Below are 21,311 nucleotides of genomic sequence, written 5' to 3'. Positions count from 1 at the left end.
ATACTGTATGCCTGAAAGTAACACTGTATGCTAACTATCCTGGAATTAAAATTTAAAACTTAATAAAAATGTTTATTTTAAAATGTTTAAGAATATATGAGATAATTCTACATAAAAGATGTGTTCTTTGCTATTCTTGACACATCGAGCTTTCAATGAGCTGTATAATTTGCTGTGGTATAAATTGCTGCCACACTACAGATGATATTTCGATAGAAAAGTCTTAAGCAAACCTGTAAATATATGTAATATAGAGGGTTTTAAGATGATCGGAGCCCTATCAATTCTGTTGCTCCAAATTTAGAAGCAGTCCAAATAGTTCTGCTGTTTGTTTCTTCAGAACAAATGCTCTTTTAATATAATATATACTGATGAGAAAAAAAGTTATGGACCTCGCCGGTCAAAATAAATTTCACTATGAAGTATTAGTTTTGATGAAAGTTATTTAAGTTTAATGTTCCAGGGGGAAACACATCTTGGGAATACTTTGGAAATTTGTCTCTAAATACAATTTGTTTTCTAAAGACCAAATGAGCAAATACAATTTTAACCTCTATTTAGATCTTAAAAACTTATTTCCATGAACAATAGTAACTTAAAAATAAATCTTAGTTCTTTCCTCTCTCAGTAGTGATGCTATTTCCAGTGTTGTTTTTTTTTTTAAATTTTTTTTTTCAACGTTTTTTATTTATTTTTGGGACAGAGAGAGACAGAGCATGAACAGGGGAGGGGCAGAGAGAGAGGGAGACACAGAACCGGAAACAGGCTCCAGGCTCTGAGCCATCAGCCCAGAGCCCGACGCGGGGCTCGAACTCACGGACCGTGAGATCGTGACCTGGCTGAAGTCGGACGCTTAACCGACTGCGCCACCCAGGCGCCCCATATTTCCAGTGTTTTAATCTCTATCTTTTGTTCCACCAGGTCTCCCCCTGTGTTAGTTATTCCAGCTCTTTATACTGTACCAGATGATCAAATCACAAAATCTTTAAATTAACCTGACAATTTCCCATTAGCCTATTCTGAGGTATGATCCATATATAATTTCCTAAATCAGAAATTGAGGAAAAACTCCTCTTCCAAACTACCTCGTTTGGAATCAATACTATAGTTAACATCATTAAACTGTGGAATAATCTGATCAAGATGTATTTTTAAGAAAAAATTGTTTGAGAACTTTTTCTCCCAAGAGCTTATCTACTGTGTCAAATGAAAGATGATGCTTTTTTCAGTGACTCATATATTTCATCATTTATGCCCAGTAGTATTAACTGTGCAACAGATAGTTAGAATATCTTGGAAAAAAAGGGAGGAAAGTTGTGTCTCTAATTGACAAAATCATATCCATGGAAATTTAAACTTCAATGTTAAGAGTAAGTCACCTAAAACCCAACTTTATTTTGAGAAAGCCTACAATGTAATTATCACCTCAAGTATTTTGGGGAAGTGAAGAAGGGAGTGGAACATAAAGGAAATAAAATAAAGATTGAACAAATAAATTCAGTAGCATAGTATACAGCCACTCCAAAAAATTACAAATTATAAGTTAATAAGTCAACTTCATGATGAGTAACCTTTAAAAAATGACTCTATTCTTAGTAAAAAGGTCAAAATTGAAATTTAGTCTATAGGTCATTTGTAGTGAGAATGGGGTTGAATTTGTACTACAAGACAAATCTTAGCACTCTTAGGAAAGATGTGCCTGGCGCTTTTGGGGTGAAAATGATGATAACAGTACTACAGGAACATATATTAATGAATTTTAATGAAGTACCTCAAATTGACTATTATTTTTTAATATAGATAAACCTAGACATTGTTTTATTTATTTTTTATTATAATTTATTGTCAAATTGGCTTACATACAACACCCAGTGCTTCTTTTTTTTAATGTTGATTCATTTATTTTGAAAGAGAAAGAAAGCGTGAGCAGGGGAGAAGGGCAGAAAGAGAGGGAGAGAATTCCAAGCAGGCTCTGCACTGTCAGCACAAAGCAGGATGTGGGCCTCAATCCCAGTAACTGTGAGATCATGACCTGAGCTGAGATCAAGAGTCTGATGCTTAACTGACTGAGCCACTCAGGTGCCCCCCCCTCCTTTTTTCTGAGAGAGAGAGAAATAGAGAGAGAGAGAGAGCGCACCTGTGCAAGGGGCAGAGAGAGAGAGAGAGAGACAGAGAGACAGAGAAGTGGGACTCACCTGGGGCTTGTGTTTTTTTGTTTTTTGTCTTTTTTTTTTTTTTTTACCCTAAGCGGGACTGGAGCTCATCTGAAACGGGGCATGAGCTCACATGAAGCGGGGATCATGCTCACCTGAAGTGGGGCTCGTGTTCACCTGAAGCGGGGATCATGCTCACCTGAAGCGGAGCTCAAGCTCACCCAATGTGGGACTTGAACTCACCAACTGTGAGCCGAAGGCAAATGCTTAACGATGAGAACCCCTCATATTGACTATTATAAAAAATATCACTGAAATTTCATTTTGTCAGAAGTTTAAAGAACAATGAGGTCTTTATGAGATGAATTAGGAAACTAAGAAAAAGGCTTCTTTGATTTTTCAGTTCAACAAATTTACTAAGTGCCTGCTATATGCTGAACAATGAGCTATGTTTTGGGGGCACAAAAATGAATAAGACATAATTCCTGCCTTCAATGAGTTCCAGAATTGCTAAATGTCATAAAACAATTGAAAAATTAGCCTACTTTTAGGAAGAACAATTCTGTTCATGATAAAAACTCTGCAGAAAGTATGTGGATAAACTCAGGTCAGTGTGCATAGGCACAAAAGGCTGAACACTACACAGTCGTTGGTGCTGTCTTCGGTAAACTTGTCCTCAAGGCCTCAACTAGAAGAGGCTTACCTATATACTTGCTGCAGTATAATTTGGTATTTATAGGCCATTATAAACAGCAGATACATATGCATTAACTGAGTCAGGTAATATTTATTGAGAACCTATGACTACAAGGTACTGTTATTCTAAGCTCCAAGGATAGAGAGAAACCAAACAAAGTGCCTGCCTTCTCAGGAGACTACATCTTAGTGAGGGCAACAGATAATAAACAGGGATACAAATAAACATATGTCAAGTAGTGTCAAGTGCCATTTACAAAAATAGCAACGTAAAAAATTAGAAAGTCAAAGGTGCTAAGGATGGGGGGGTGGTTAATTTAAGAAAAGGTGGTTAAGGATACAAGCACTGAATTCAGTGATGGGGAAGGGCTTTGATATGAGGTCCACATTCAGCACCTTATCCTGTCACTGATGCTTTAAAACAAGACAATATAGGTAAGGGGATATTGAGCCTTTCCATGAAGCTATCAATAACTAACAAAGAATAATGTATTGAGAGGAAAAAAATGAGTACAAACTATGGGAAAAATGTCCAAAGAGTAATTACCAAATAGAAATGAGTGAATCCTCACAATTATAAAGACCTAAGTGCTGAAATAATAAGGAATATATAGGCCAAATGAATTCAGTAAATAAGTCTCAGAATACTTGAGAAACATGATATTTTGTTTTCTTCCCACAGATTTCACAAAGACTGGCAAAAATTTTTTTTTCATGTTTTAATGCTCATTTCTGAGGAGGAAACAGATGGATGGTGGGGGGAGCCTCCAAAGTATTTTTGCAAATTACCTCACAATCAAACTTACAATTGGTCAAAAAATAGAAGGTGAGATTTAAATATTTCACGCTTGTGTATATGTATACATATATATGTATATATATATGCATATATCTGGGTATATGTATATACATACATATATTTGGGTATATACAGGTACATGTAATTAAATTTACTTTATATCTCTTGTCAAAACTTGCACTATATTTTTAAAATGTATATGATAGTTTTTTGGAAATTAAGAAATAACCAGATAAAGCTTATAGCTATGATTAGCATAATTATAATATCATAAATATAAAATCTCTGAAGACTTAGGTACATTCCTTTAAAAGATTATATATAGCATGAACCAACACCCAGATTATCTTGCTGTTAAGTAACAATCAGGTTCCTGAACAAAATCTTTGGAGGGGATCTCTCCCAACCTCTAATCCTCTATTTATTTACAGCACTGAGTCCCTCCCGTCTATTAACAAGTAATTTTTAAGAACTTGCCTATTGAAAGTAGACATTGGGAATATGATTATAAAAAAAAAAAGAAAAATAAAAATATAAAAGTCCATTATACTTAAAGTTTTAAAAAAATTCAGTATTTCAGGACAATTTAATTCTGAAGTTTCTAGTGCACCATAGCAAGGCTTACATAAAACAGCACTTTTTTTTTTTTTAATTTTTTTTTCAACGTTTATTTATTTTTGGGACAGAGAGAGACAGAGCATGAACGGGGGAGGGACAGAGAGAGAGGGAGACACAGAATCGGAAACAGGCTCCAGGCTCTGAGCCATCAGCCCAGAGCCTGACGCGGGGCTCGAACTCCCGGACCGCGAGATCGTGACCTGGCTGAAGTCGGCCGCTTAACCAACTGCGCCACCCAGGCGCCCCAAAACAGCACTTTTAAATGTATGATGTGGAGATGACATATTTGATCAGTTTCACATTTTCACTTTGACTCATTGCTTAGAAAAAACAACAAAAACAACAAAAACAACAAAATGGGTTTGCTTTAGCTTCTATGATATCCTGAATCAGATACAACTATAGGATTATTAGGGAAGAGCAGTGACATGACACACTTTTTTTTTTTTAATTTTTTTTTCAACGTTTATTTATTTTTGGGACAGAGAGAGACAGAGCATGAACGGGGGAGGGGCAGAGAGAGAGGGAGACACAGAATCTGAAACAGGCTCCAGGCTCTGAGCCATCAGCCCAGAGCCTGACGCGGGGCTCGAACTCACGGACCGCGAGATCATGACCTGGCTGAAGTCGGACGCTTAACCGACTGCGCCACCCAGGCGCCCCCATGACACACTTTTGAAGTTATTGCTAACACAGGGCAGGTAGAGACCAGGCATGGTTTCGTACTTCATAAAAAGACCATGATTAGCATGTTTCATGAATAATTAAATCATGTTAATTCTTAGAGATGGTTGTATTCCAGTGTATCCATCTTGTAAAATAGGATAATGCTCATTTTTACCACTTATTTTCTGTTTGGTCATGATGTAAACCCATCATATTCATCCCAAAGGCACTGTGCTCAACATGTGATAAAATAAATAGTGAATAACTAGAACAGTAGAATTATAAAATTATTAAAACAAAAAATAGAGTATCACAACTTTTCCTTACCCCATGAACATGTGAATAAACATTTTCATTTTGAGAACAAATTAAGGAGAAAAAGCTCTCCAAATTCCAATTGCCTAGTGTGAAATGTCAAGAATGGTAATGTACATCAAAAAAAGATTTTGGGAAGTACAAGAAAGACTCAGTTCCCTTATTAATAATAAAACATTTTATCAAGTGTTCTCAACACTTTTGTTTGCCATTTCCTTGTATTCATATCCTTGCTTTAGGACAAACCATGCCTGTATTCCCAAGTGTCAAAACACCAAGATCATTTATAAAAGCATATTAAGTGTTCATTTAGTGTGCTCAAGTACATTTATAAAGTTGCTCAATTTTGTGCTTAAAAATATCTGGATACTAATTTTTTTGAGACACATAAAGAAAGGTAAATGGGGGCAAAAGCCCAAAATATATGAAAGGGATATACATTGCTAGCAAACATTTACATAGCACTTATAATTGAGCAGGGACTGTTGTAAGCCCTTTATGTGTGCTCATTTGCTCCCGACAAAAGTCGTTTGGGTAGAGATTATTATTATGTCCATTTTTCAAGGGGTCAATACCTGGCATAAAGAGGTCCAGTTATATATCCAGGATCACACAGCTAGTAAGTGTGAGATCTGGGATTTGGACAGTCTGGTTCCAAAGTCTATTCTCTAAATCACTATGCTGTGCTGCCTCTCCCTAACTGTTGGCAAGTTATGTATGTAATATGTACTGCCTGCTAAAGACCTGTAAAAAGGAAACATCTGAATCTTAAACCTAATTTCTATAAATCTAGAAAAGAGAGAGGGGAAAGGAAGGAAAATGAAGAATCAAATTCATAAATGCTAAAGTGGGAAATCTGAAGCAGAATGTTGTAGATGATGGAAATTTATATATACACATACATATATTTTTCCCCCCACAGGTCCGAATGACCATGTAGCCAACCATCTAAAGTTTATTCATTCATTTTGAAAGAGAGAGAATCCCAAGTAGGCTCTGTGCTGCTGGTGCGGAGCCTGACACAGGGCATGAACCTACAAACCATGAGATCATGCATCACCTGAGCTGAAATCAAGAGTTCGACACTTAACCGACTGAGACACTCAGGCGCCCCAACCATGCAGCCATCTAATCACTTGGCTGTATAACCTTGTTCAGTGATAGAAGAAAGGTTACAGAAAGAAATATTAACTTTGTTTAGGACTAAATAATTGAGATGGATGTTATGTCATGAATACCCAGCACTTCGAAGAGTCAGGTTTTTTGGTGAGTATCTTTTTTTTCCCTCCACCTGGGAACACATTTTAAGACATATCTTTAAAAAATTTTTTTTAATGTTTTTATTTAATTTTGAAGGAGAGAGAGAGACAGAGCATGAGCGGGAGAGGAGCAGAGAGAGAGGGAGACACAGAATTTGAAGCAAGCTCCAGGCTCTAAGCTGTCAGCACAGAGCCCAACATGGGGCTGGAACTCAAAAACTGTGAGATCATGACCTAGGCTGAAGCCGGATGCTCAACTGACTGAGCCACCCAGGCGCCCCTGAAGACATATCTTGAAGTGGACTTCTAAAAAAATCTTTTATTTTTTACAGTGGATTTTTTTGGTCTATATATGGATTCAGGCATATTTTTGGTAAACCTGGTAAACAGTCAACAAGTTTATTTTGACTTTTAAAATGCTGTTCTCTGAAGTTAGGTATGGCTACATGCAGCAATGCCTGAGTCCATTTTATTTTAAACTGATGTACCACAGTGACATTATTCTCTAAGCATTAATATGGAAAACTTAGAATTCTAAGCCTAACTGACTTTCTAAGTACTTTGAAATTTTAGTAACACTTTACCTGTTCATATCATCAAGATGTTCAGCAGCAAAATAAAAGCTTTTGATTTTAGGATGACAGGCTTTGAATGCACTGCAAAAGGAAACAAAGTATATTTATTTTATTTCAAATTGGAAAATAAGTTAGAACCAAATAATTTTTATAGATAAAATTACCTCAACATCTAACCTGAATTCACATATATAATGCTTATGCCATGATGACAGAAATCAGTAAAAAATTCAATTTTCTGCTCATAAAACTGCTTTGTTTTTACCTCAGTTTGAAAGCATTAGAGAAGTGACCTATGATTTAAAAGCTAGAAATAAAAAAAAAACAACAAACACCCTTCCCTTCTCTCCCTCTCCCCAAATAAATCAACTTACTATTTCTTGCGGCATTCACTGGCTCTGTCAATTTTAAATTCGGGCAGACTGATGAATCCTTCTGCTTTTTCATCCTAAAGAGGCAACAATCTTGTTCAGGGTGTTATACACATAGGTTTGAAGCTGATAATACTATAGACCTATACCTTAAAAATATAAACTAATAAATTTTTTTACTTAATGTCTTAAATTTGACATTTTAGAGATTAGAGTTCCACTCTTACTTGTTATATTCCATTAAACTGAAGATATATTTTGAAAATTTAGAATAGTACAAATTAAGATACACACAGAAATTCTGAAAAATCCTTTTTATATTAGAATGAAGATAGAAAACTATTTAAATTCTCAAAATGAAACATGATTTATGAGTAATTTTCTCACCAGAATGTATATACACTTTTATAACGTATAAAAATAACTTCAGTCCACATTCACCATTCACAATTTTCTGTCACTTTTAATGTTCATATGTAAAATATATGGATGTTTACTAATTCAATTCCTTTTCTGTCTCCAAAAAAATCTTTTATCAAACCTGAATTAAATATGTTGTATAGTCCAGATTTTATAAATGAAATAAGCTGATTTTATCTTCAAATATCTAGCTTGGTATACATGCTATTATATAAAGATCATTTTCCACTTGGAAAATTGAATGAAATCCTTAAAATCTTCCTCTCTCTAACGTGGGATGGAAAAACAAGATAGGAGAATTATCCAAAATCTTATGTTAGATACAAATTATTCCAAGTAGGCTAAGACTACCCTTGGCTAAATCCTTTCATTGTTGTCCTTTTCATGCTCATGACCAAACTCCTCAGACTTTTATTCTCCAAAACTTTTTGATCTGTGCTGTATCAGTTAATGGCTCCTTATATAACAAGTTCAAGTGAGGTTACACCCCCATCTGCTAACCTTAAATAAAAAAAAAAAACAGATTCTCATTCTTTTAGTGTGCGTGTATGCATAAATGTAAAACTTAATAAAAATATGATATTACTGATAGTGACTGAAATGTGTCATAAAAAAGAGAGTATTATAACTGTTTCAATATTTTTTTAGTATTTGAGTATTTTTTTCTTCCAATCTTGGTAAATAAACACAATAGTCTCAAATCTCTTTCAACTTTGATTTCTGTTATGTCAAACTTGATGTCTTTTAACTTAAAAATTCTATATTTCAAACAATTTAAAATATTTCGGGGGATAGATACAATCTTCCCATAATGATGTGATGAGAGATTTCTCCTAAAAAATCACACTAACTTATTCTTACAGTGTATACTAGGGAATTATTCACTCACTTCTCACAAGGCTAACACAGTAATACCTCTGATCGAAAGTTAGCAACTGTTCAATAAAAAAGGGCCTCAGTTTTTAATCACTTGAACTTTGAAAGAATATGATATAGCATACAGCAGAGAAATCTATAAGTGACCTTAAAATAAAGGGAAACAGAGGCTATATTTGGATAATACTTGATTGGCATATAAAAAGTATTTGATATATGTTAAATGAAAATGTTGGTAAAATTGTTTTCTATATCTAAAATAAGATAGACTTAGTGAAATAGAAGATTTTTTAGGTAATTATGTGATTGGCACAAATAATATCAAAAGTGCAAAAAATAACCAAATCCTTTTATATAATATAGGCATTTGTATTAAACAGCGGAAGATTAATTTGAGATTTTACAAATGAAATTAGAGGTCAATTTGAAAAGTATTACTAATAGCATATGTTTAGTGAGTATTGAATGTATGCCAAGCATTGTTCTAAGTGGGCTTTACATGAATTGATTCTTTTCATCCATATGATAGCCCAGTGAGCTCGGCTCCATTATTACTCTCCCTCTTTGCAAATGAGGAAATTGATGCATAGTAATTCAGGTGGGTTAATTCTATTCTCTAAACCATAACAAACATAACTCCTCTACATATTTTATGTTATAATCGTAAGCATAATTATATTGTTAAATTATATTTCAAAAATTAATATTCAAATGCAAACTGATGAATACCTTAACATAATAGTATTTCTGTAAGACTAGTCAGCACACTATATTAAACTATGTACATTTTTTGAGAAAACAAGTTAACAATAGAAATTATTGTTAAAAAAACCTTAATAAGGTGAACTGACAGATGGCTATGGCAAAAGAGTGAAAATGAATGCGGAGTCAAAGAAAATATCAAGGAATAAGGTATACTCTTGTGCCCCTGTTGTGATAGGTGGTAGGTTATAATATAACTACTCTGAATAAAGATTTGTTTACTACAAATGAAACGGGAATTCATAAGAACAATTTAAATATATTATATATACTCCCCATCCCCATCCCCATCCCTCAATTGGGTCAAATGAATACTTGCAGATTTTCAAAACTAGTCTTCTAGTTCACATATTCTTTAAGAAAAACAAATAAGTTCATGCAATATTAATTTACTTAAATTATTAGAGGACATCTTCCAAAAACAAACAGAAAAAAATAGAAAACTTTGAATAAAAGTGAGACATTTAAAAATCTATTTCAAATTTCCATGTATAATCCTTTTAGTTAAGCTATTGCTGGAATTAGTTTGATATTTCTAATTAGATACACAGAATTTTGTCTGTTTCATATAGGCTGCCACATTAGAATAATTGAGACAACTATCTTTCCAGAACTCCCAAAATGCAATCATTTTAAGAAGCCAGATTAAAAAATAACTAGTGGCACTCTCCTGGATTAGCATTAAGGTGGTTATATGATTTGAAAATCTAAGTCTCAAAATGGTGATTCTTTGGGTTAAAGATAGAAAGTGGATCAGAGAAAAATATGTTTTATCTTACCTCCTCATTAATATACCAATATAGAGATGCATCCTTAAGGACAAACCAATATTTCTTCCATTTCTGTGAAAAATAACTCTTTGCATCTTTCTTTTTCCAAAGCCAACCTTCACAGTCACCTCGTCCAAGATCTTTGCAAGAAATTCGTCTTTTGCTCTTGCCAGCTATAGGACCTAAAAATAATAGTAGGTAAAAGTGCTCTTTTAATTTTATACAAGTGTGAAGGTAGAAGATTAATCTATAGCTCATTAAAATAAGTCTGGGTATTTAACAACCTTAAAAATTCTTATTTTTACATTGTATCAGAAGAGAAAACTATGGAAATCTTTAATACCTTCCTCCCCCCAGATAAGTGACATGCAATGTAATCAGAATTGTGTAATCCCAGTGTCAAACCCTGTTGAGACCATTTATTGTAAAAGGTACCCCTAGCATCACAATTGAAGGAGGAGCTGGTCTTGGCAGCTCTTAATAGGGAGCTGTGCTCTTGCAAACCACAATGGGCTCAGGCAAGAGAGGATGGGCAAAGTATGCTGGTGACTATCACGGTGCAAAATAAGCAGCTATATATTTCATTTCACTTCCTTTCCTTACCTTTGTTTTTCTTCTTTGATTTGTGCTGCAGAGAGGACTGCTGAAATGTCTGAAATCCAAGATATGGAAGAATGTTATTTGATACTCAGGATGCCATCCACAGTGCTAACATGCTGCTAAGAACTCTCAAGAGTTGAACGATGACTCTGAACCCAGGTCAGAGAAAGCATTTTCTGTTTCCAAAGACTCAAAACAAATTCATATATATCATGGCAATTAACTTTCTAATCTCACATGAAGCAGGACAGGTTATTATCATTGTCTTTCTTTTGTAGGTAGACAAATCAGGGCATAAAGCAGTGGTGAAACTCAGGGCTCTTATATAAACACAGTACTACTTTTTACCCCTTTTTAAGGGATTTATTGTGCTTTCTCAGGCAACATCTCAATTGATTCTCAGAAAGTCTTATGAAATAGTCAGGCAAATATGACTACCACTTGTTATTTTGAAGTTCATTCTCTTCCATAAGCCACCAGCACCTACTGATCCTCCTAGGCACTCCCCCTCAGTTGCTAAATACTGCAGCACTTGAATCAATATTTTCTTCTCACACCTACTTCTGTCGCTATTACTGGTAACTAATCTTCATGTAAGTGATGTCAGTACCCTGGCTCCTCAGTCCCTCATCTCCAATGATCTTTACTTCTCTCCTCAGCTACCCATCCTTCTGACAATGTTTGTTATCTTAAGCAGACTCCAACCACTGCTTCTATTACCTACATTTTATGTAGCCCAATAGTTCCAACCCAGTAATTTTTAGCAAATTTTCATTGAGGCATCCATTTCATTAACCTTGCCACCCTTTTGTGACTTTATTATTTCTTTCTTCTCAGTTATCATGAGATACCATTATAATCATTCCCTTGAGCCATGCTCTCTCCATCATACTTGCCTAGCTAAATAGGCAGTTTAGCTGCCTGTTAAATCAGTTAAACCTGCCTGTCTACTCCATGCTAACTACAAGAAAAGCTTAATGTCTTAATAGAAAAACCCACAGCTGTATTGGCTGGTCTAGCTTTCAATGACTATAAATCACTGGTTCCAGTCAGATACTAAGTCAGATGCTAAGCTACATTGTTGTTCACTGGTATAATAAGGTTAATTGTGTTCATATGATTAGCTAGCTAACAGAGTATAGAGATAACATGTGTAATTTCAATTCATAGATACTCCTTTGAAATGAATTTTAGGTACCTAGAATCTTCTTTTCTTTACAAAGGTATGCCTGTAAGGGGTAATTGGATTTTGCTTACATAAAATTCACTTGTCTTGGTTTTATACAACACATTTGTATTCTGTGACATACTTTCTTGTTTGGTATCTTTGTCCATAAGATAACATTCTACTTACAGTAGCAATTTTCTTGTTTTGCATATGGTTTACTTAATTCTCATGAATATGGTATTATGGGTGGATACCAGTCCTAAAGGTAAGTAGCATATAATTTGCTGATGTACAGCATAACCCTGAAATAATCACCCAAGTGTCAAAGCAATAGAAACATGTATGCATGTGGTATGTGTGTGCGTGTGTTTACAAAACTTTGCAGGATACATGGCTATGGAAATTCATAATCAATTTTTCAGAGAAAACATAAAAGATAAAACTCATTATGCTGTGTTGATTTTCCTGAGTGCACTTTGCTCCAAAATAATAACTCAGGGTAGTGTGCTTAAGTAAAGGTAACTTACATATCGTGATTTCCCCTAAATTGTTAAGCTGTAAAATTACTGATTGGTTATTTTCTTTTTGTGTTTCCACAAGTAGTCATTATAATCTTATGGCTGATAATTTTTAAAAATGACAAAGATGGGGTGGTTTGTTTTTAGGAAGCTACATGGACAAAAGACAGCTTGAAAGAACTGAATTATAGAAGGTACCTCCTATGCCTTTTGTATGCTATTCCTTAGATCCTGGAGGTCTATTTTATTTTATTATTAGTTTTTTAATGTTTGTTTATTTTTGAGAGAAGGACAGAACATGAGTGGCGGAGGAGCAGAGAGAGAGGGAGACACAGAATCGGAAGCAGGCTCCAGGCTCTGAGCTGTCAGCACAATGCCCGACACGTGGCTTGAACCCTTGAGCCCTGAGATCATGACCTGAGCCGAAGTTGGACGCTCAACCCACTGAGTCACCCAGGCGCCCCATAGAGGTCTATTTTAAAATCTATACAAAAACGTATTTTATGCTTTCTAGGATTTCTTTTTAATAATATTATCTTTTCTTTTCCCATAAATATATATTCATACTGATTGTGATTACAGTGTACATATTGTTGAAACCCAAGAACTCATATGTACACAATATAGATTTATGCAACATTCAAATAAACAAAGCCATAGATGTCTTTTGTATATACTATATATATATAACAATGAAATTATCTTAAGAGAGATTTTATTATTTGTCCAAGTGATTAGACATTTTCTAAAGTAAAAAAATTAACTGAAGTACAGTAGACCCTTAAACAATGTGGGGTTAGGGGCACTATAACTATGGGCTCCCCCCAAACTTAACTAATAGCCTACTCTTGACAAGAAGTCTCATCAATAATGTGAATAGACAAATAACACATAGTTTGTATGTTATATGTATTATATATTGCATTCTTACAATAATACCTTTTTCTTATTTTTTTCCAGTATTTCTCAGCAATGTGGTTTGCCTGTGAGTTTTTTCAAATTGTCACAAATCTCTAAATTTTTTTCCTATTTATTGAAAAAAAATCTACATATAAGTGGACCCACGCAGCTCACATATAAGTGAACACGTGTTGTTCATGGGTCAACTGTATATGCTCTTGGAAGTCATAAGAAAAACAATGAAAACTACAGCTAAGGAAATAGGTCTCTGCAGAAAAGAGTTAATACAGCAGGTTTGAGGCTGCTATCTTAGAAGAGCCTGCTTGCAAGGTTGACCCTCAGGTGCCATCTGGGAACTTGGCTGGTAAACAGTTCCCTAAAATGACATGAGATTCACTAAGCAATAAGACGGTTTTGCCCACCCATGAACTAAGCACCTGTTTTCCTTTCAGGAATCTATAGTTTTGTAGTTGCTAGACAGAGGATGTGTACGTGACCAACCCAATACAATCCCTCAGTGCTGAGTCTTTAATGTGCTTCCCTCGCAGAGACACTATACACGTGACCGCATTTTTGCTGCCTGGGTGAGAATGCCCTCTGCATGATCTGTCACAAGGAGAGAGCATAGGAAGCCTGCACATAGATTTCTCCAGATTTCATAGGTGTCTTTTTTCTTTGCTGCTCTGACTATACATCTTTGCTGTGTCACTGCTGTAAATCTTCGCTGTGAGCAGAACTACATGCTGACTCTCATGAGTCTTTCTAGTGAATGTGTGTGATCTTGGGGACCCCTGAAACAGCCTCATAATCAAAAGAGTCTTTACAAACTTATATTAAAAACTGTTCATTGTTCATATGCATAAATAAGTTCCTGACAGTGAAGGTTTTATCATATCATCAGCAAGTGTGATTAAGCACTCCTGAGGTGCAAATTTATAATCTTGTGTAGTCTTTTCTAGTAAAACTGATGGAAATATTCATTCTGAGTGACAAATATTTCACTGGTATCACTTTTTTTGTTTCTAATGACATCATGAAAAATTTAAAATAAGCATGACATTAAGAACAGACACATAACTATAATGCCTAATACAGCAGATCATATAAGATGCTATAACTAAAAAAAGAGAGGGAGAGTGAGAGAGGCCTGGAATCTTTGCTTTCATGATGATGAATGCTTTTCTCCTGACAGTGAAAATTTATAATATATTTTATTTTTGTATTTTTCTTATTAGCTTCAGATCATCCTTCTTCCAGGTTCATGCTTAAGTATATCCTTTAGAAGTTCTTTCATAACAGACTGTGAGTATGAAACTCTTTGAGATTTTTATGTCTGAAAATATAAAAATCCTTCCCTCTTGAATAATACCTTAGCTGGGCATAGAATACTGGGTTGAAATTAATTTTCCATCAGCACTTTGAATATATTTGATTTATTTTAGCATTTATTGCTACTCTTAAGACAACTGTAGCTACTCTCTCATTTGTTACAATTTGTCTTTAGTCTCTCTGTAGCTTTTAAAATATTTTTCTCTTTATCCCTGATAATCTGAAATTGTACTATGAAGTGTATATGTTATAATTTCTTTTAATTAATCCTATTTCACATTCATTGTATTGTACTTGAAGATATTATTTCTTTAATTCTCAAAATTCTCATGTCTTAGGTCTTCAAATGGTCTTTTTTACCAGTCTTTTTTCCCCTGAAGACATATATTGCCACCTCTCAATTATCATCCTTGTATCTTTCATATTTTTTATCCTTTTATATTTATGCAATGCTTTTTAGGTAAATTCATTCTGATGTCTTCTAACTTCCTAATTCTCTCACTGTATCCAATTCAAAGTTTATTCCACTTATAGAGTGTTTATTTTACGGACTATATTTTATACATCCAGGATGTCTAGTTGGTACTGGCTCTCTAAAAAAAAATTTTTTAACATTTTTTTCATTTTTGAGAGACAGAGTGTGAGAGGGGGAGGAGCAGAGAGAGAGAGGGAGACATGGAATCTGAAGCAGGTTCCAGGCTGTCAGCACAGAGCCCGACGTGGAGCTTGAACTCATGGACTGTGAGATCATGACTTGAGCTAAGTCGGATGCTTAATAGATTGAGCCACCAAGACGCCCCAGTTTGGCTCTTTTGAATATCCACTGTTTTTTTTTTAAGTTTCTTTATTTATTTTGAGAGGGAGAGAACAAGCAGAGGAGGGGCAGAGAGAGAGGGGGACAGAGGATCTGAAACAGGCTCCATGCCAACAGTAGAGAGCCTGATGTGGGGCTCGAATTCATGAACCACAAGATCATGACCTGAGCTGAAGTCAGATGGTTAACTCACTGAGTCACCCAGGTCCCCCGAATATCCACTGTTCTTAATCATCCTGTTATTATTTCAAAATTTATTTTAAGGGCTTTTGTGGATTTTCCATAATTTGTATACAATTAGGAAAGTATCACCCATGTACACGTCATAGCTCTGGTCAGTGGCTGTTTTTTTATTCAACCTCCTTACTCATGGGTGAGGAAGCTCTGCTTGCTTTTCCAGTTGGTTTCACTTAGTGAGTCAATTCCATTTCCTGAAATAGTTGTAGTTCATTTGTTCTCTGTTACCCATTATGGTAGACTCACAGCCATCTCTACCTCTTTCAGGATGCAGAGGCTATTAAGTATGTGCCTTAGTTCCCATTTATCACTGAAAAATTTTGTTCTTTTTTCTGGTCCTTGGAGACTAGCTCTTGTTTTTGACCATGATCATATCCTTTTATGCTTGGAGTAGGGTGAGTGTGTGACAGTGTGTGTGTGTGTGTATTTTAAGCATAAACTCATTAATGCTTATTGACCACCAAAAATAGATTCCTTCTGTAAGCATATGTGAAGATTATTTGCCTTAAAAATGTATTTTTATCTTATTTCCTAAATTATCATTCAGTCTTTTTAATGCCCTTGCTAATACTTTCTGTTTATTGTAGTGAGCATCTGGGTGAAAGTTCTTTGAACTTTCTCCCTAAGAATGTCTACAAACTCTGATCTTTAGTAATTTATGACTTCATATCATTAGCTGGGACTTCTTGGCTGAGCTGCAGGTGTCCTAACTCAATAGATTTGATGTATACAAAATGGAGTTTATGATATCCACTATTTGTCAACCAATCTGCTCCTCTCTCAGTCTTCTATACCTTAGTAAACAGCAATTCCATACCCCCTACCCTCATGGTGGCTGACATCCAGAATCTTGAAGTCACCTTAACTCTTACATCCCATGGCCAATCCACCAGCAAGCTATATCAACTCTGTCTTAAATGTGTTTACAATATGACTTCTTCTTACTACTTCTACTAGTAGCATCCTGGTCTAAGCCACCATCATCCCTTACCTGGATTATTGAAATATCTCCTTACTGCTCTCCCTCTATTTTTAACAAAAGAGCCAGAGTGATTCTGTTAAAATATGATTTGAGTCATGTCATTCCTCTACACAAAACTCAAATGGCTTCTCATCCCATTCTGAACAAATGCCAAAATCCTTGCAAAGAACTTGAAGACCCTGTATGGCCTGGCCCCTTTGCCTCCTACCCCTACTCTTGCTAACTTTGCTCTAGCCACACTTGCCATACCTAGAGCATGCCAAGTAAAATCCCATCTCAGGGCCTTAACTCTTGTTGCCTTTGTCTGAGATGTTCTTTGCCCAGATGTTGTTGTGGCTTATTCTCTTAACTTCTTCAAATCATTACTCAAAAGCTTCCTTTTTAGTAAATTCTTCCTATGCTTCCCTATCTAAAATTGTTATTCTCATTGCCCTCAATACTTCCTGTTTTCCATCCTTGCTTTATTTTTCTCCTTAGCACTCAGCATTATTAAAGTACTTAGGGGCACCTGGGTGGCTTAACCGACTGACTCCTGATTTCGGCTCAGGTCATGATCCTGCACTGCTTCAGAAGTTTGGGCCCTGCCCTGCATCAGGGTCTTTGCTGACAGCTTGGAGCTTGCTTGGGATTCTTCCTCTCCCTCTCTCTCTGCTCCTCCCGTGCTAATGTTCTCTCTCTCTCTCTCAAAATAAATGAATAAACTTAAAAAAATAAAGTATACTTATATTTCTTGTTTATTACTCAGCCTTCCCTCCAAATGTAAATGGCATGAAAGAGGAATTCTATTTTATGCACTGTTTATCTTTTGGCTAGGACAGGGCCTAGTACAGAGAAAGTGCTCAATAAATACTGGTTGAGTGCAAACCATCAGTAAAGAGCAAGGATGTAGTATTTATTTTAAAGTTTATTTATTTTGAGAGAGAGAGAGAGACCATAAACAGGGGAATGAAAGAGAGAATCCCAAGCAGGCTCTGTGCTGCCAGTGCAAAGCCCAATGCGGGACTTGAATTCATGAACCCATGAGTCATGACCTGGGTGGAAATCCAGAGTCCGATGCTTAACCAACTGAGCCACCCAAGTGCCCTGGATGTAGTCTTTTTTTTTTAAGCCTTATTTATTTTTGAGAGAGCGTGAGCAGGGGAGGGACAGAGAGAGAGAGGGACAGAGAATCTGAAGCAGGCCCATGTGGGGCTCGAACTCATGTACCACGAGATCATGACATGAGCTGAAGTCAGACGCTCGACTGAGCCAGTCAGTTGCCCCCTCTGCCCCCATGTAGTCTTAATTAAAGTCTTAAAGTGATTGTTTTAACCTGAAGAAGTCCTTCAGCAGGGGATATAAACAAGCTAAGTATCCTTTCTCCAGTAATCCATGTATAGGTCTATTCTTTACTAGGCTTTCTTTTGGTAGGTAAGAAGTATTCTTTTTATCCACTCTCCTTTAGCATTACTTGCACCGAGACAGTCTTAGTGCACTTAACAGTTTAAATTTGAATTCAAGATGTGGCTGGCAAAAAGACATTAAATCTGTGTCAAAAGATATATATGCGAATAATTATATGATGAATTATGAATGGACATGTTGAAATCATAATTCTACCCATAAAAATAGAATGTGCTAAAATAAAAGGCCATTATGAAAGTATTGTTGATCCTCTACTTAACCATGGCGATGCATGCAATAGTATTCTGTTTGGCTATAAAAGATCCCTTTTTCAGACATTTGCCTGAAAAGACCATTTATCTTTCATTTTGTCCACAGATGTTCTGTTCAAACTCCATTCCCCCCTCTTTTGGATGAGGAAATGTGGGGGAGGGTAATTTGGGTCATTCTTATCCTGAAACTTTCAGAAGCACTTATTTTAATTGTGGAAGAAAATGACAGTTTCTGTGTTACATTTTGAAAGCTCAGCTACTATTAAATTCTTCTCAAGTTGCAAATTGCCACACTTATGGAAAAATTTGCAATCAAAATACTCTCTTGTTGCAATATAGCAACTTCCTCTTACTGTAATTTTCTGCAAAGTTCCAACATTTCTGCAGTGACTAGTCAAACCAATAGCTTATTTTCTTATACATAAGAAAAGAAGGTGCTTAGCAATTTGAAACACTTGGGATAAATGATAGCTACTTTCACCTATTTAATTTTTAAATAACAAAGCCTTTGAGAATTAAATATTTCACAAAGAAAAGTATTTTGCCTTACTTTCTCATTAGTGTCCGTTGGCAGAAAAAATACCTAAATATAAGGAAGTGGGGTGAGATTTTAATCGGACTGAATATTAAATCAAGAAATCTTCCACTTACAAGAAATAACAGCATAGAATTGAACACGTTTCCTGTTGGTGGTAGCCTCACATTCTGGTGCTTGAGAGGGAAACTGTGAAGTGAGCAGAAAGGGTAAGAGACACTGCTCACACACGAGGTCTCTGAGTACAGTGGGGTGAGGTTGCTCTCGGTTCCGTCAATAAAGCCAACCCGACTTATGTTGACTCAAAATGATTCCACATGCACTCAAAAAAATAAGAGTGTTTTTAAGAACATTAAGCATGCTAATAAATTATCAGTCAAGTAACAATAAAAAGGCAGTAATTGGCAAGGGGAATCTAGAGGTCAAACTCATTAGGTTGGGCAGAATCTATGTTTCATCAAAAGAATACACTATACATCAGCCTGTGAAGGGAGTCTTATACAGGATCTTATACAGGATCCCATAAGGTGATTCCACTTTTTCTATGGGGTGGTAAGGTGGGAAGAAGAGTGATTAATGGTGAGGAGCTAAGAAGGGTAACAAGAATCACCGCCCTTGGGAAACAGGAACTGTCATTCTTGGATCACAATAATTATCATTTACTGAAGGCTTCTATGTCAGGCATAGTATTAGGGACTCTACATCAGTTATTGATCTTAATCCTTACAATAAATCTTTACAGTTGTTATCATTAACCCCATTTTAAAGGAGAGAAAATTGAGACACAGATTGTGTAAACAACTAGTTCAGGACCATAGAGATAGTGCAGTTAAAATTCAAACCCAGGTCTGTCTATCCCCAAACCTATTCTCCTAAGCACTCTGTGCAATACTGCCTCCCCCAAGTAAGTATTCTGTAGTCATAGTAACAATGTGAGAGTAAAGAAAAACTGATTCTGACACGATGACTTTCACTTAAGAAAACCTCTCGTGACATGTGATATAAATACACTGCTATGTGAACGAAAGGATTCTACATAACAGAAAGATATTAAGGGTAACACCTTTAAATTAATGGAGATAATTCAAACTGGAAACATTTTATCAATTTCTAATTTTCATGCTTTTGTCAATTTTAATTAGCAAGTTAGATTGCTCTGTGGATTAAAATAAAGATTTGCAGGGTTTTTCTTTTTTTTCTGGCGACCATTAATCAAAATATTTTCATGAGAGGAAGGCTCATGTTAACATTTTAATTTTGCAAACGAGATAGAAACTAAGGTACAGAAAGGTAATAAGGCTCAGCCAAGTTAGACAAGGATGGGACTGCAATAACATTTTATTCAAATCTATTAACAGTGTTAATTGAGCTCAGTGCAATTAAAAAACCCTATGTCAATACTGATGAGGAAATCAGTGATCCAAATAAGGCAAGCCTGCCTCTCCACTAATTCTTTACCCAGGAGAAATCTCTTGCAGCTGATTCATTGTGTTATGCAATTTTTCACCTGATACACTGCTGATTATTATGCAATGCCTAAAAATTACTTGGTTTACTTTCTCAAGATGTGGTTTTTAACTACTGCATTAGTTTCTATGAAGGCAGAAACCATCTGCTTTAGCTCACCATGCTATACTCAGCTCCTAGCACAGGACGTGACATAAAATTATCTGTTGAAAGCATGAAATCAAACAGTTACTAGTCACCTATGTGTGCAGGACACTGAGGCTATGCATTATGGCATTTCATATGTAATCTGACAGCACATTCTGTCCACTCTCCCTTCAAAACATATCCAGAGTGCAACCTCTTCTCAGCACTTCGACTTCAGAGCCCAGGGGTAAGCCACTGTCATCTCTCACTGGAATCAACCAAATCACATCTTCACTCTCTGTGCCCACACTTGCCTCAGCCCCTTCAGTTTATTCTCAACACACCAGCTGGAGTGACACACTTGGAAAATTTATATTTCACCAAGAATGGAATGCTTTGTACCACTGGAGCAACAATGTGGTAGGAATCAGGAGACCTGACTTCTAGTTCTTCATATTCTAGCCCATATTCCAGCTCTATGATTGCAGTCAAGTCACTGAACTATTCTTGACCTCTATTTCTTCATCTGCAGTGTTGGGGATTTGGACCAAATGCTCTTAGAATATCTCTTAGATCATTAACTGTACATGATTCTGACTTTAAAATGAAGGGAAAAATAGCCATTTTTCCTTAGTCACTAATGTATATCCAATAACTGATGTTTCAGGAATCATGTATACCCATAATCAGTGTCACTCTT

At 35.7% G+C, this 21,311-nt stretch overlaps 1 protein-coding gene across 4 annotated transcripts in view; it reads right to left on the bottom strand.

Annotated features, from left to right (window-relative positions):
• The window catches only part of CNKSR2 (connector enhancer of kinase suppressor of Ras 2), a 301,363-nt gene that overhangs the window by 54,793 nt on the left and 225,259 nt on the right, over nucleotides 1-21,311 (bottom strand). For all 4 annotated transcript variants that reach the window (XM_043570940.1, XM_043570941.1, XM_043570943.1 and 1 more), the window contains 4 exons: nucleotides 10,884-10,932; nucleotides 10,290-10,462; nucleotides 7,456-7,529; nucleotides 7,091-7,162 (listed from right to left, as the gene is read on the bottom strand). In XM_043570940.1, coding sequence (XP_043426875.1) covers nucleotides 7,091-7,162; nucleotides 7,456-7,529; nucleotides 10,290-10,462; nucleotides 10,884-10,932 — 368 coding nt within the window. The remainder of the gene's footprint in view (nucleotides 1-7,090; nucleotides 7,163-7,455; nucleotides 7,530-10,289; nucleotides 10,463-10,883; nucleotides 10,933-21,311) is intronic.

The sequence above is a fragment of the Prionailurus bengalensis genome, chromosome X (assembly GCF_016509475.1).
Source record: "Prionailurus bengalensis isolate Pbe53 chromosome X, Fcat_Pben_1.1_paternal_pri, whole genome shotgun sequence".
Taxonomy (NCBI): domain Eukaryota; kingdom Metazoa; phylum Chordata; class Mammalia; order Carnivora; family Felidae; genus Prionailurus; species Prionailurus bengalensis.
The sequence above is the reverse complement of the archived record's forward strand: the minus strand, read 5'-3'. Positions and strand labels throughout refer to the sequence as shown.